Source organism: Eretmochelys imbricata, chromosome 2 (assembly GCF_965152235.1).
Source record: "Eretmochelys imbricata isolate rEreImb1 chromosome 2, rEreImb1.hap1, whole genome shotgun sequence".
Taxonomy (NCBI): Eukaryota; Metazoa; Chordata; order Testudines; family Cheloniidae; genus Eretmochelys; species Eretmochelys imbricata.
The window spans coordinates 10288024-10302688 of NC_135573.1; the positions used below are offsets into that span (position 1 = coordinate 10288024).

The 14665-nt window shown below is 38.8% G+C and overlaps 1 protein-coding gene across 4 annotated transcripts in view; it reads left to right on the forward strand.

Annotated features, from left to right (window-relative positions):
- Positions 1 to 14665, forward strand: part of AGO2 (argonaute RISC catalytic component 2) — a 108346-nt gene that overhangs the window by 77314 nt on the left and 16367 nt on the right. For all 4 annotated transcript variants that reach the window (XM_077809751.1, XM_077809752.1, XM_077809754.1 and 1 more), the window contains 4 exons: positions 5426 to 5516; positions 6654 to 6848; positions 7699 to 7833; positions 14104 to 14205. In XM_077809751.1, coding sequence (XP_077665877.1) covers positions 5426 to 5516; positions 6654 to 6848; positions 7699 to 7833; positions 14104 to 14205 — 523 coding nt within the window. The remainder of the gene's footprint in view (positions 1 to 5425; positions 5517 to 6653; positions 6849 to 7698; positions 7834 to 14103; positions 14206 to 14665) is intronic.

Genomic DNA, 14665 nt, shown 5'->3' on the forward strand with positions numbered 1-14665 from the left:
TATTGTATCTAATGACAAATAGACGTCATCTTGAAAATTAATATTCCCTTATTGACAGGCTGATTGTAATCTATGGAGTAAACAACCATGATTATAAAGCCAGAAGGATCCATTGTAATTATCTCTAGTCTGACCTGTATAAAATAGGCCACAGCTCTTCCCTGAATTAATTCCTGTTTGAACTAGAACATCTCTTTCAGGGCATAGGTGGCAAGGGATCTGGATTCTATTTCCTGCTCCCCCACTGACTCTACATGTGATTACATGCATGATTTCACTTAATCATAGCAGAAGCCATTACCCATACTCCAGTTAGAAGGTTCACAGGGAAGTCCATTAAGTGTAGATAGGAGTCTTCCATTGTGAGTTAAGTGTTATTTGATGGGCCATTTAATTTGAATAGTTCCTTCACAATGTGCTGGCTAAGTGCCACAGGAGCAAACTTTTGAAATACAGATACATAGTTAATATTCATAACTTCAGATACAAAAATGGTAAGTGCATGCAAATAGCATAATCAGATTCAGCAAATCATAACCTTTCCATAGACACCTTACTTGACATACTTTGTACAAGATTCTTTGCAATTATATAACAGTGGTAGCAACAATGATCTACATGGTTATATTTTAATCAGATAACATCACAGAAGGGTCTCCCCTTCTCTACTTAGAGAATTTTGTCCTGGATCACATCATGTATTCATGTGTTATGGTCAGGAGGGTGTTCCGCCACGAGCTAACCTGACTGCACATTCCACAAGGTCACAACCTTTAGTAGTGGCATTCCTAGTGCAGATCCCTATTCAGGACATTTTCAGAGCAGCAACTCTGTCATTGGTGCACATGTTTGCTTCCCTTTACGCCATAATGCAACAGACCAGGGATGATGCCAAATTTGGTCAAGCTGTTTTGCAGTCAGTGTGTCCATGATCTCCGATCCCACCACCTATGCAACTGCTTGGGAGTCACCTACGGTGGAATGCACATGTACAATCACTCAAAGGGAAAAACGAGAGAGAGAGAGAGAGAGAGAGAGAATGAATATGCCACTGCTAAAATACAGTAGGAAGATAGATAAATATATATATATATATATAAAATATCTTCCTACTGTATTTTCATATATATGCATATATATACCTACTGTATTTTCCATTCCATGCATCTGATGAAGTGGGTTTTAGTCCACACAAGCTTGTGCCCAGATAAATTTGTTAGCCTCTAAGGTGCCGCTGGTACTTCTTGTTGTTTCTCCTACCTCTCTCTGTCGGAGCTGGCCAGAAAGAAGGAACTGAGAGGGAGTGGGATCAGCTGGATGCTTTATACCAGCGTTATGAGCACGTGAACCACCCCGACAGGTACCACTGAGGGGAAAAATTCCCGGCGACTGTGCTTGAGGCACAGACACACGTACAGTAGAACGGTCATGTGCAACACATCTTGAAGAACAACAGTTATGGAAAGTTAGCAACTATTCGTTTCTCCCTCTGGGACAGTGTTTTACAATTTACAGACAAGTTGCCAAAGGAGGTGAGACAAGAGTTTCTCACAGAATTGGATAAGGGAAGGTTGGTAGCCAGGGCCTTGGTTCAGGCTGCACTGGATGCTGCCAGAGCCACAGCATTATCCATTGCAATACATAGATGTTCATGGTTCCAGTCATCAGGGCATCCTCGAGATCCAGCACAGCATTTAAGATCTTCCTTTTGAGGGACCGACATGTTTTTTCACAGCAGACTAATGACCAATGTCATAGCCTGAAGATTCTAGTCGTTGGATGTTTACTCTCCTCTCCCAAAGACGAAGCAGTTCTGTCCACTGCAGTACCACTGTTATCATTCTTTTTATGACTTGACACCAGGACCAATCTAGAAGGGAAGGGAAGAGCTAGAACAGAGTACGCCCGTTACTCAATGACAGGTGGGATATTTGTGGGAGAGGAATTCACATTGCAATTTCTTCTTGGCTGCTACTCCAGCCCCGGAGTTGGGAATGGGCTGTAATCTCAGTCCACCTCCTACATCGGGGTTTGCAGAAAATGTGGAAATGGCAGTAGTGCTAAATGACTTTTTTGTTTGTTTTCGTCAAAAAGGTTAGTAGCGATTGGACATCTAACAAGTGAATGCCAGTGAAAATGGGGTAGGATCTGAGACTAAAATAGGAAAAGAACAAATTAAAAATTACTTAGACAAGTTAGATGTCTTCAAGGGACCAGGGCCTGATGAAATGCATCCTACAGACTAGCTAGTTTAACTTCAGTACCCAAAAAGATAATGACACAAATAATTAAGCAGTCAATTTGCAAACACCTAGAAGATAATAAGGTGGTAAGTAGCAGTCAGCATGGATTTGTCTAGAACAAATCATTTCAAACCAACCTAATAGCGTTCTTTGACAGGGTAACAAGCCTTGTGGATGGGGGGAAGTGGTATATGTGGTATATCTTAACTTTAGTAAGGCTAGATAGAGCTACCATAAGGTGGGTGCATAACTGGTTGGAAAACTGTTCCCAGAGAGTAGCTCTCAGTGGTTCACAATCAAGCTGGAAGGGCATGTCGAGTGGGGTCCCGCAGGAATCAGGTCTGGTTCTGTTCAGTATCTTCATCAGTGATTTAGGTAATGGCATAGAGAGTACATTTATAAAGTGTGCAGACAATACCAAGCTGGGAGGGTTTCAAGTGCTTTGGAGGATAGGATTAAAATTCAAAATGATCTCGACAAACTGGAAAAATGGTCTGAAGAAAATAGGATGAAATTTAATAAGGACAAATGCAATGTGCTCCACTTAGGAAGGAACAATTGGTTGCACACATACAAATGGGAAATGACTGTCTAGGAAGGAGTATTGGAGAAAGGGATCTGGTGGTCATAGTGGATCACAAGCTAAATATGAGTCAACAGTGTAACACTGTCACCAAAAAAAAGCAAACATTCTTGGCTGTATTAGCAGGAGTGTTGCTAGCAAGACATGTGAAGTAATTCTTCCACTTTACTCCATGCTGATTAGGCCTCAACTGGAGTATTATGTCCAGTTCTGAATAACGTAGCTGGAGTCAATATATCTTAGGTTGAGTTACTGCTGGTAGTCAACAGGAGAAACTCTCCCATTGACTTACCTTGCTCTTCTCATTGGGGGTAGAGTACAGGGGTCGACTGGAGAGAGGTTTGTTGTCTTCACTAGACCCGCTAAATCGACTGCTGGTGGATTGATCTCAGAGCACTGATCCCAGCTGTAGTGTAGTCCTGCCCTAAGCCTCATACTCATAAAGATGAGGAGAGGTTTCACACAATGGACGCTAGAATGGATGGGACGAAACCATTTAGGTCATCCTTCCAACTGTTCGTGGCAGTTGCAGACAGGATGAAAGGAATCTCGTTATGGATTTCCTCCTGTAAACTCCACCGATCAGCACATTCAGCAAGATCACATGCAGCCTTTCTGGCTTGGGTGCCTATACTGAACTTTTGTAGAGCAGCAGCTGGTCTTGAGTACGTACTTAAGCTTTTCTCTGTGCCATCTCCTGAAGTCTAGAGATGATGCCAGATTTGGACATGTGGTCTTTGAACCATTATTTACCTGCCTCCAGTCCCACCCCTGGACTGAACTGCCTGTGAGTCACCCGAAGTGGAAGGGACATTTGCACTCATTCAAAGAAGAAACAGTTGTTAACCCATTCTGTAATGGTAGTTCTTTGAGATGTGTGGCACATATCCAGTCCACAATCCACCCTCCCTCCCCTCTATATCAAAGTCTCTCTGATCAGAAGGAACTGCAGGGGACTGGGGCGGTTACACTCTTTTATGCCATCATGCAGCAGTACATGTGGCAGAGAGTACATGTGCATGCCATCCCAATGGGTACAGCTGACAGAAAAATCTCTGACACTAGTGTAGTGGGCGCACGCACACCTGAAGTGCAATGGACATGTGCAAAGTACAACAGTGGATTAGTAACAGTTTTCTCCTCAAAAGTTGGGCTTTAGCACTGGCAACATTTTAACTTCGCTAAGTGACATGCTCTTTCCTCGCATCCAAACCCACCAACTTGAAACACTGACATTCAGAGAGATATGATTCCTACTTTTCATTCCATAAACTGTTCTCTCGTGAAAATAGAACTAAGTAGACAGACAAAACACCATTCACACCAAAACATGACTGGTGTTGGATATTGACATTCTAAACAAGTGGATTTTTTTGTTGATCATAGAATTGTTTTAATTGATTGTAATTTACTCTTTCAGCCAGGAAAAGAAAAAATTATTCTGAAATATTAGTTTTAAAATGACATTGTCCAAGCATTTCTTCTGAAAGATGGACACAAAGTGCTCTTCGCCTTTGAAATACTGAGAAACTTAATTTTTAAAATTAGCTGCCGAGTCTACATAGTGACTCTCCTCTGCGCCCCCTCCCCCGCCCACCACCCTTTTGATAAAAAAACAAAAACTCCCTTTAAAATAAAGTGTCTTGTTGGGAGAGGGGAGTTGAAATTTACAACATCTAGCCTGGTGTTTCAGTGTACTTCCTCTGTCGCTTCTTAGAATGTCAGCTTTCAGACTGACCAGATTTAGCCAAAAACTCACAACACAATTGATGGAGAGGTACTTCAATAAAAGTTACTTTGAAGCATCCCTGAGAAATAGCTAAAGCTCTGGGACTTTGTTGTCTTTTTATAAAACAGACAGAAAACTCAGATTTTTTTAAAAAAAATATTTTGGTATACTTAAGGTATGCATTGTGGAATTGGACACGTTTTTTTCAGATGCTATACATTGTGAGAAATACAATTTACAACTTTCTGTGTTTCCCCATTAAAGCAGATTGCAAGCTCTTTGTGTCTTCCTCAGTATGTATAAAAAGAAAAGGAGTACTTGTGGCACCCTAGAGACTAACCAATTTATTTGAGCATAAGTTTTCGTGAGCTACAGCTCACTTCACCGGATGCATACTGTGGAAAATACAGAAGATGTTTTTTATACACACAAACCATGAAAAAATGGGTGTTTATCACTACAAAAGGTTTTCTCTCCCCCCACCCCACTCTCCTGCTGGTAATAGCTTATATATAAAAAACATCTTCTGTATTTTCCACAGTATGCATCCGGTGAAGTGAGCTGTAGCTCACGAAATCTTATACTCAAATAAATTGGTTAGTCTCTAAGGTGCCACAAGTACTCCTTTTCTTTTTGCAAATACAGACTAACACAGCTGTTACTCTGAAACCTGTCAGTATGTGTGTTCCTCACCTAGGACAATGGAACTCTGATCAGGACCTTTGATGCTGCTGCAATACAAATACTTCACAATTAGGTGTGAAAGAGGATAGTACTTGTCTATGTCACAGGTGTATTGAGGATTAATTAGTTAATATTGGAAAAGCATTCTATAAATGCTAGCTATCACTTTCACTTTGTTTTCATTAGGCCTCCGGTATTTCAGCAGCCTGTCATATTCCTGGGTGCAGATGTAACTCATCCACCAGCTGGAGACGGAAAAAAGCCTTCCATTGCTGCAGTGAGTAAACAGTGGTAATCGTTGCTGAGGTTACTGTTTAAATTTAGTTGTTTGTTTTTTTTTACAGAGGTTGTGAAGGATACTGTTATCCTACACTATGGTATTAAATAGTATTTTACTACATAGTCTAATGAAACTTCTTTTGGAGAGTTTATTGTGGTAATAATTACTCAGATATTTGTGAGGGAACACTAATTTATACAATAACTCAAACATTGCACAAAAATGGAGTTTTGACTGTAATGTCATAAAACATGGGTAGCAACCCCCCATATCTACATAATATAATACATATATTATAAATACGTATATTATAATAGTACTGAGACACTCTACACAGTGTATTTTGGAGACCTTGTACTTTTTGTGGTTCGTTACGAGGCTGTGGTGAATTGTCTTATAATGAACACAAACTATGCAGTAATCCCCAGAAATGCACTGGTAGTCCCATGCTGAATAAAGTCTATAGAATGTTGGTGTAGTGAGCTCTCGATCATTCTGATGCACTCAGACAAGCTGCTGCATTAAGTGCTATCTGAACCTTGCAAGTGGTTTTATGGAGAGTTAATATACTGGATTAATCCAGTTTATAAGTGACAAAGACGTGGATAACAGTGAAGTCTGTATCCAAGAGGAATGATTGTTATTGGTCAGCTAAGTGCAGATGGGGTGGGGTGGCAGCATTCCTTGCCACAAAGGCCACCAGGGACTCTAGGATCAGTTGGGAATCCAGGGCACCCCTATGTTTTGAACCAGTTGTGAAAACATATTTTTCTAGTTAAAGTCTGTGTTAAGATTGTGCTTTAAAAATTCCTTCAGTTTTTCAGAACACAAGTTCATAGATTTGTTTCACAAATAAAATATTAATTCTTCAGTTTTAGCATTATATATAGTCACAGGTAGCCCAGAGCTCAATACTGAAAACTTTTCCCATGCACACGATAATTTTGACTGCATTTTCTCTTTTCTTTATGAACTGTATAGATTATAGCATTTTTAGTGAGGTAATGAATCATTAGTCTTTGTTTTTAAATGTGTTCTTTCAAAAAATAACCTTAAAGAAGATCCTTTGTATTGGCTTGGTATTAAGCATGGGTCGTGTGTGTGTGTGTGTGTGCGTGTGTTTGTTTTAAACAGGTTGTAGGAAGCATGGATGCTCACCCTAATCGATACTGCGCCACTGTGCGTGTCCAGCAGCATCGTCAAGAAATCATCCAAGACTTGGCTGCCATGGTCAGGGAGCTGCTTATTCAGTTCTACAAATCAACCAGATTTAAACCAACTCGCATTATTTTCTACAGAGATGGTGTTTCTGAGGGGCAATTTCAACAGGTTAGATTCTTCACACTTATGAGTTGTTGTATAATCAAAAGTCATGCAGTATGCAAAATTAGAATTATGAAAAGAAGTAAACCTGGTTTCCCCTCTGTAAAGGTCTCAGGCAGTGGCCAAGCAGTGTAGGAAAAGTATCATCACAGCTTTCAGGATCTTACTACTTCTCCTTTTACAAAAGGATTGCACATTCTTTCACAACAAAAGAAAATGTTTTAATGTCATTCAGTTTTGAAAATTGGGTGTGTATTTGATATCTGGGACCAAATCAAGGGTTTACCGTTGAAGTTTGAGTGCACAGTCTAATAACAATGATTTTTAAAAAATAAAAAAAAAGTATGTAAGATTTCTGATTTTCTCCCATTTTTCTAAATCCTACTTTGATACATTACCTCTTTCCACTTGCCCCACACAAAATTGGCAAACATCTTTTTGTATTTATTTTTCTTTCTCAGAAGCCTCATGTTTTAATGAAGTATTTTAGTATATTTTTTCAGATATATACATAGTTTTTCTGCTTTAATTTTTTAAAAATATTTACTGAGTATTTTTAAAATAATTTCACACTTTATTGCGTTAAAAAGTTCATAAAATTTGGTAAGCTCCATGCTTGCTGTCTTCATTTGAATCAGTTCTTAGACTTTACCCCATTCTTTCCCCAGTCTTTGTATATATGCCAAATCCTCTTTCTAATACTCAACTTTGTATGAACTTCCATGTCTTTCTCCACAAGCCCTAAATAGCTAATGAGTAGCAGTATAATTATTTTTATAATCTGCTGGATGTTATTAACTTTGTATGCACCCTATTTATCACATTTTTCTGTCGGTTGTGTTTCTTTCTGACTTAGGTTCTCCACCATGAACTGCTGGCTATCAGAGAAGCATGCATTAAACTAGAAAAGGACTACCAGCCTGGAATTACATTTATTGTTGTGCAGAAAAGGCATCACACCAGGCTCTTCTGTACAGACAAAAATGAACGGGTATGTTCTAAATATTCACTCAAGTTTTGGCATATTGCCTGAATACCCCACACAACTGTATCAAAACTGCCTTCTATTTGAGTATTGGTAATTTTGAAAATATCTATGGATTAATGAGTAAATTATATTTGTGTTTGAAGAAATTTGCATTTGTCTAACAGTTGATCTGCTTTGGGATGCATATTAGGGGTGAGGAGAGCAGCAAACTCATTTTTGCCCAACATCAATGGATATTCCCATCTCAATGTATTCCTGACACACACAAATTAGAATGCAAGGAGTTTTTTCTTAGATTGGAACACAGTTGAAAGGACTGTCAAATACATTTCAAAGACATTTTGTGTGGCATACTGAAAAATCATTATTCCAACTGTGTATATATAAATACATTTCAGTATTATGGAATTAGAGATGGAAGAGAGTTGCGTTAACTGTCAGTTCCTTTCCCAATCAGTGCAGAATTGTTCCCTTTGATGCATTTTTTTCTGGTGCTTTGTCCAGCTCAGTTTCAAATGTCCCACTCAATGATCTTTCCTTAGGAGACTGTTCTACAGCCTAGTAGATCATTGTCAAGATTCCCTAATACTCAACTCCGTTTTTTTTTTCTTCTTTAATTTCACTATTCCTAGTTGTGCAGCTCCTCCAAAATTCCTAGATTATACATGTACCTTACCTCTTGTAAAACTTGGGATCATTGTAATGGGGGAGGTCTGCATTAAGGTCATAATCCTACCCAAGTGAGCAACCATTACACAAATAGTCCTAATTCATTGCAGTGAGATTACCAGTATTAATCAGAATTGTTCATATCAGAAAGGGTTTTCAAGATCTGGTCCTAATTTACTATTCTGGGCTCAATTCAGCACTCCTTTCTGAGGCAAAACTCCCATTTGATATTGGTGGGAATCCTTTCTGCATAAGGAGCACTGTAAAGGGCTCTTAAATACTAACAGCAGCCTTTTAAAGACAATCTGTTCTGAGCCACCAACATGGAACATAGGTTTTAAGTGTTAAAACATAGGTTTTGGTGTTTAAGAACTTCTCATTACTTATTCCATTTTCCTCCATTGAGATCTGATGGTGATTTTTATTCTTCAAACAATGAATTTTTAACAGTGAAAAGGCCAGTCCCTTAGTAAAATTTTTCTTTTTCAACTCTTTCTTGAGGCTGTTTTACCAGCATGGAGGGAAGACGAAATAGCTACTTTGTGTTCCAAGCTGTCGTTTCTGGGCTTGGCAGTAGCACAGCACTATTGGTAGTGGCCCTATGGCAGATCAGGTAATAGAACCCAGGTTTCCCACGTTCCAGTTCCGTGCCCTATCCATCACACTGCAGTTGCTGGGAATGTACTGAGTTGTATATTTTGTTTCTTTGTTTGTGTTGGTCTTCTACTATCTGTTTCTAGTAGGGCTGTCAAGCAATTAATTGCATAAAAATATGTAAAGGTGGGAAAAGCTTTCTATGTCAGTCTGTAGGCTGCTGTGCTAAAGTTTTATCTGTCCCTTGAATTGGACTGAGGTCAGTGTTTCCTTTATTTGGCTTTGTCACTTAAAGAAAAACAGTTCTCATTACAGCCTTCAAATGCAACATCTGTGTTGTTGTCCTCCTGATATTTCTTTTTAAATTGTTTGACTGCCCCTTGAAACTTACACTTCTGACATGCCTTTTATGCTCAATTCCTTGGGAGCCTTCATTTGCAAGGTAAAGTAATGTCACTAGTATATACACCTACCTAAACTGCAATCTGAGCTTCTGCTGTCCAGTGCAGTTTCCTTAACTTCCTTCCCTGCCTCTTGGAGTGGTACTAGAGGATAAAAGAAGGTAGAAAAGTAGAAAACCATCCTAGCTAGAGCCACCTTTTGATCACAACTTCTTCTTTTGGGCTCTCAGGAAAAGGGTACAGAGACACCCCCCCCCCCCCTTCCAATACCCTAAAGCTGGGAATCTGAGCCTCTGTTGTGCCAGAGGAAAAAACAGTGGTTTTACCCTCAGCAGCTTGCTGAGTCTCCTCATTTATTCTGTGAAGAGAGGAGATGAGAGACATGTTGAGGGTGTGCTCAGGTAAACAAAATCTTAGCATGGAACTAACCCAGTCACTGTCATTCCCAGCTGTTGCCTTACCACTGTCCGCTATCAACATGGTTGAGCTTCCCTCAGATTGTCAGAAGCCTGTGGGGCTCATGTAATATAACAAGTGCTGTGGAGCGCCAATATCCAGTCACCCCAGGATTGGCCCCCATAACATCTCAATAGAATATACCATTTCTCCCTAAACCAGCAAATTCAGCACCAGGATAGACATGCATCCCATTGAAAATTTTATAAGTTGTTGAACCAGGCATATTGGAAAGAAAAATGCCTATTATTATTTATATTACAGTAGTACCTAGAGGCTCTAACAAGACTGATGCCCTGTTGTACAAGTCACTGTATAAACACCTAGAAAGAGACAGTCCCTCCCCATAAACCTTACAGTCGAAATAGTGAAGACAGACAAAGGATGGGAGGAGAAACAGTTACAAGAGAAGTAAGTTGTCCACAATCTCACAGCACGTCAGTGGCAGATCAGAGAGTAGAACCCAGGTTTCCCATGTTCCAATTCCGTGCCCTATCCATCACACTGCAGTTGCTGGGAACGTACTGAGTTGTATATTTTGTTTCTTTGCTTGTGTTGGTCTTTTACTATCTGTTTCTAGTAGGGCTGTCAAGCAATTAATTGCACGATTAAAAAGATTAATTGCATATTTAAAAAATAATAGAATACCATTTATTTGAATATTTTTGGGTGTTTTCTACATTTTCAAATATACTGATTTCAGTTAAAACGCAGAATACAAAGTACAGTGCTCATTTTATATTAATTTTTATTACAACCTAATACAAGTACTGTAATGCAATCTCTTTATCATGAAAGTTGAACTTACAAATGTAGAATTATGTACAAAAAATAACTGTTTTATTTTTGAATGCAATGTAAAACTTTAGAACCTACAAGTCCACTCAGTCCTACTTCAGCCAATCGCTCAGACAAACTAGTTTGGTTACAATTTGCAGGAGCTAATGCTACCCGCTTCTTGTTTACAATCTCACCTGAAAGTGAGAACAGGCATTTGCATGGCACTGTTGTAGCCAGCATCGCAAGATATTTACGTGCCAGATGCACATGTCAGAGTCATATGTCTCTTCATGTTTCAACCACCATTCCAGAAGATGTGTCCATGCTGCTGACAGGTTCTGCTCAATAATGATCAAAAGCAGAGCGGACCGATGCATGTTCATTTTCATCATCTGAGTCAGATCCCACCAGCAGAAGGTTGATTTTCTTTTTTGGTGGTTCAGGTTCTGTAGTTTCCGCATCGGTGTTGCTCTTCTAAGACATCTGAAAGCATTCTCCACATCTCATCCTTCTGAGATTTTGGAAGGCACTTCAGATTCTTAAACCTTGGATCGAGTGCTGTATCTATCCTTAGAAATCTGACATTGGTACCTTATTTGAGTTTTGTCAAATCTGCTGTGAAAATGTTCTTAAAACGAACATGTTCTGGGTCGTCATCAGAGATTGTTAAAACATGAAATACATGGCAGAATGTGGGTAAAACAGAACAGGAGCCATACAATTCTCCCCCAAGGAGTTCAGTCACAAATTTAATTAACGCATTTTTTTTAACAAGCATCATCAGCATGGAAGCATGTCCTGAAGTATGAAGGGGCATACGAATGTTTTGCATAGCTGGCACGTAAATACCGTGCAACGCTAGCTACAAAAGTGCCATGCGAACACCTGTTCTCACTTTCAGGTGACATTGTAAATAAGAAGCAGTTAGCAGTATCTCCCATAAATGTAAGCAAACTTGTTTGTCTTAGCAATTGGCTGAACAAGAAGTAGGACTGAGTGGACTTGTAAGCGCTAAAGTTTTACATTGTTTAGTTTTTGAGTGCAGTTATGTAACAAAAAAAATCTACATTTGTAAGTTACACTTTCACAATAAAAAGATTGCACCACAGTACTTTTATGAAGTGAATTGAAAAATATTATTTCTTTTGTTTATCATTTTTACAGTGCAAATATTTGCAATCAGAAATAATATAAAGTCAGCACTGTACACTTTGTATTCTATGTTGTAATAGAAATCAATATATTTGAAAAAGTAGGAAAACATCCAAAAAGAAAAGGAGTACTTGTGGCACCTTAGAGACTAACCAATTTATTTGAGCATGAGCTTTCGTGAGCTACAGCTCACTTCATCGGATGAATGCACGGCAGCTACTCTGAAACCTGTCATCCAAAAGTAGTTAATAAATTTCAGTTGGTATTCCGTTGTTTAACACTGCAATTAATCACAGTTCATTTTTTTTAATCGCAGTTAAATTTTTGAGTTAACTGCAATTAATCGATAGCCCTAGTTTCTAGTTGTGCTGGCATTGGCGATGGTTCTTTTCCCTCTCCTGATCTCCCTGTTGTTCACGTCCATGTTTTGGCACAGAGGGATGGTAGTGGCTCTCACTCAGGCTTTTTCTTCAGAAGGAAACCTTCATTTCTGTTTTTATTTTAAAAAAAAAAAAGTGTGAGGTTTTTGGAAAAAAAATTAAACTGCAGTGGTAAGTGTCCATTAACCATGTGTCTACACATCTTTGTAAAGGTTATGTCTGTACTAGAGAGCTTATAGCAGTGCAGCTGTACCCATGCAGCTGCGCCACTGTAAAATCTCTAGTGTAGCCCCTCAATGCCAACAGGAAATACCTCTCCCATCGACATAACTAATCCACCTCCAACGAGCATCCGTAGCTACATCAACGGGAGAAGCTTTGCTGCCAAAATAGCGCTGTCGGTGTAATTTATGTAGCTGGGGGGGGGTGTTTTTTCACACCCATGAGCGACATAAGTTATACCGACATAAGTGGTAGTATAGATGTAGCCAAAGTCCCTACGCTCAAAATACCTTTGCAGCTTACCTTCAAGCTTTGTGTTAGCTTAAAACCTAAATATGGCTATTTTCATCACTTCTTAGTGTTTTTCTTTAAATTGCTTGGAGGCCGAAATAGAGCTTCTAGAGCAAAGTAGTTGTCTGCATGTAATAAGCTAAATTTCCCTTTGTAGTCCACTGTCATCAGAGAAATGACACCTCTTTTAAGTCTATACATGACAGACCTGGAATTTCATTTACACGTACTCAAAGCGTCACAGCGTTCATGTTAATATCTCTTCTCTTCAAAATATTTTATAAATCTTAACTAACCCTGTCTACACCCCTATTAGATACGTATAAAAGTTCATTTCTGTGTAAGAACTTGTGTTGTCCTTTTCAGAGTGAAGAAATTAGAACAAAATTTCCCCAAGGTCACAGAGGGAGTCAGTATTAGAAATTAGGACTTCCTGGCTCCTAAACCCATACTCAGGCCTCCAAATCAGTCGTCTCTATGTCTTAATATCAGCCTCTTTTTATGTATTATTGGAACTACATTGCTTTGAAGTCTGTAGTGGGTTCAGATTAATGACTCCCAGAACTAATATATATGTGTACTTCTTGATAGATGACACAATCCCAGTTAAGGAATTGACAAAAAATTAAGGGTTGTTTGCATACGAATCTGAATATTACACCTTGAGTTTAGGGAAGGGGCCTGCCTCCAATCTTCCTCTCTCCTTCAAGTTTCAGAGTAGCAGCCGTGTTAGTCTGTATCTGCAAAAAGAAAAGGAGGACTTGTGGCACCTTAGAGACTAACAGATTTATTTGAGCATAAGCTTTTGTGAGCTACAGCTCACTTAGCTCACAAAAGCTTATGCTCAAATAAATTTGTTAGTCTCTAAGGTGCCACAAATACTCCTTTTCTCTCTTCTTCAGGCTCCATCAAGAGAGGCAACAGTGGAATAATCCCTCTTGGAATGTTAAAATGAGAATGGGAGGTGATCAGCCAGTGGCAGGAAATTTTCTCTAAATTTTATCAATTAGTATTGAAGTTTGACTGATCGAAGAAAGGAATGAGTAACTCCTGTTTTTTACTGGTGTATCTGAATTGCTGCAGCCCCACTTCAGGATTCCTGGTTGAATAAATTGTCACTTTTTCTAGTCCCTAGTGTTTGGGGTTTTTGGGGTTTTTTTGTTTTTTTGTTTTTTTTTTAAAAAAACTTATATTTTGGGATTCTTGTATATATTATAGTTCTGGTGTTTGTTTCCTTGAATATACTTTTTATTGTCCAACGGAAGGAAAAAAATTAAGTAAACTGTCATATACCTTATGGTATTTTATGATTTATTTTGTTTACATAGGTTGGAAAAAGTGGAAACATTCCAGCAGGTACTACAGTGGACACAAAAATCACCCATCCATCAGAGTTTGACTTTTACCTTTGTAGTCATGCTGGTATTCAGGTATGCTTTTATTGTGTTAATCATGTCCTTTCACTCTTGTCGGTGCTATCTATTATGCCTTTCCATTTCTCTGAAGAATCTTAATAAATTAGCTCCAAAAAACAAATCACGCCGACCCCTAAATTCAATGGGACCAATAAGGCATATATTATATTTCAAAGGTCATGTACTTATTGTGCTTCATACGTTTTTGTTATCTGTTTAGATTGTTAATTTTGGGGGGCAGGTACCTTGTTCTCTTATTTGTCTGAAAAGCATCTCACTTTTACACCTGTACAAATAAACATTTTAAGGGAAAAAATTTCTCTTGCGTTGAATTCACTTGCAAGATGTAGCAGACAGAGTGATTTTTTTTATCAAAGCCACAGTTTTGTAGATCCTCTTACTTACACACACGCGCGCGCACACACAAACTAGGGGCATGTCTACATTACAAAATTAGGTTTACTTAAGTCGATGT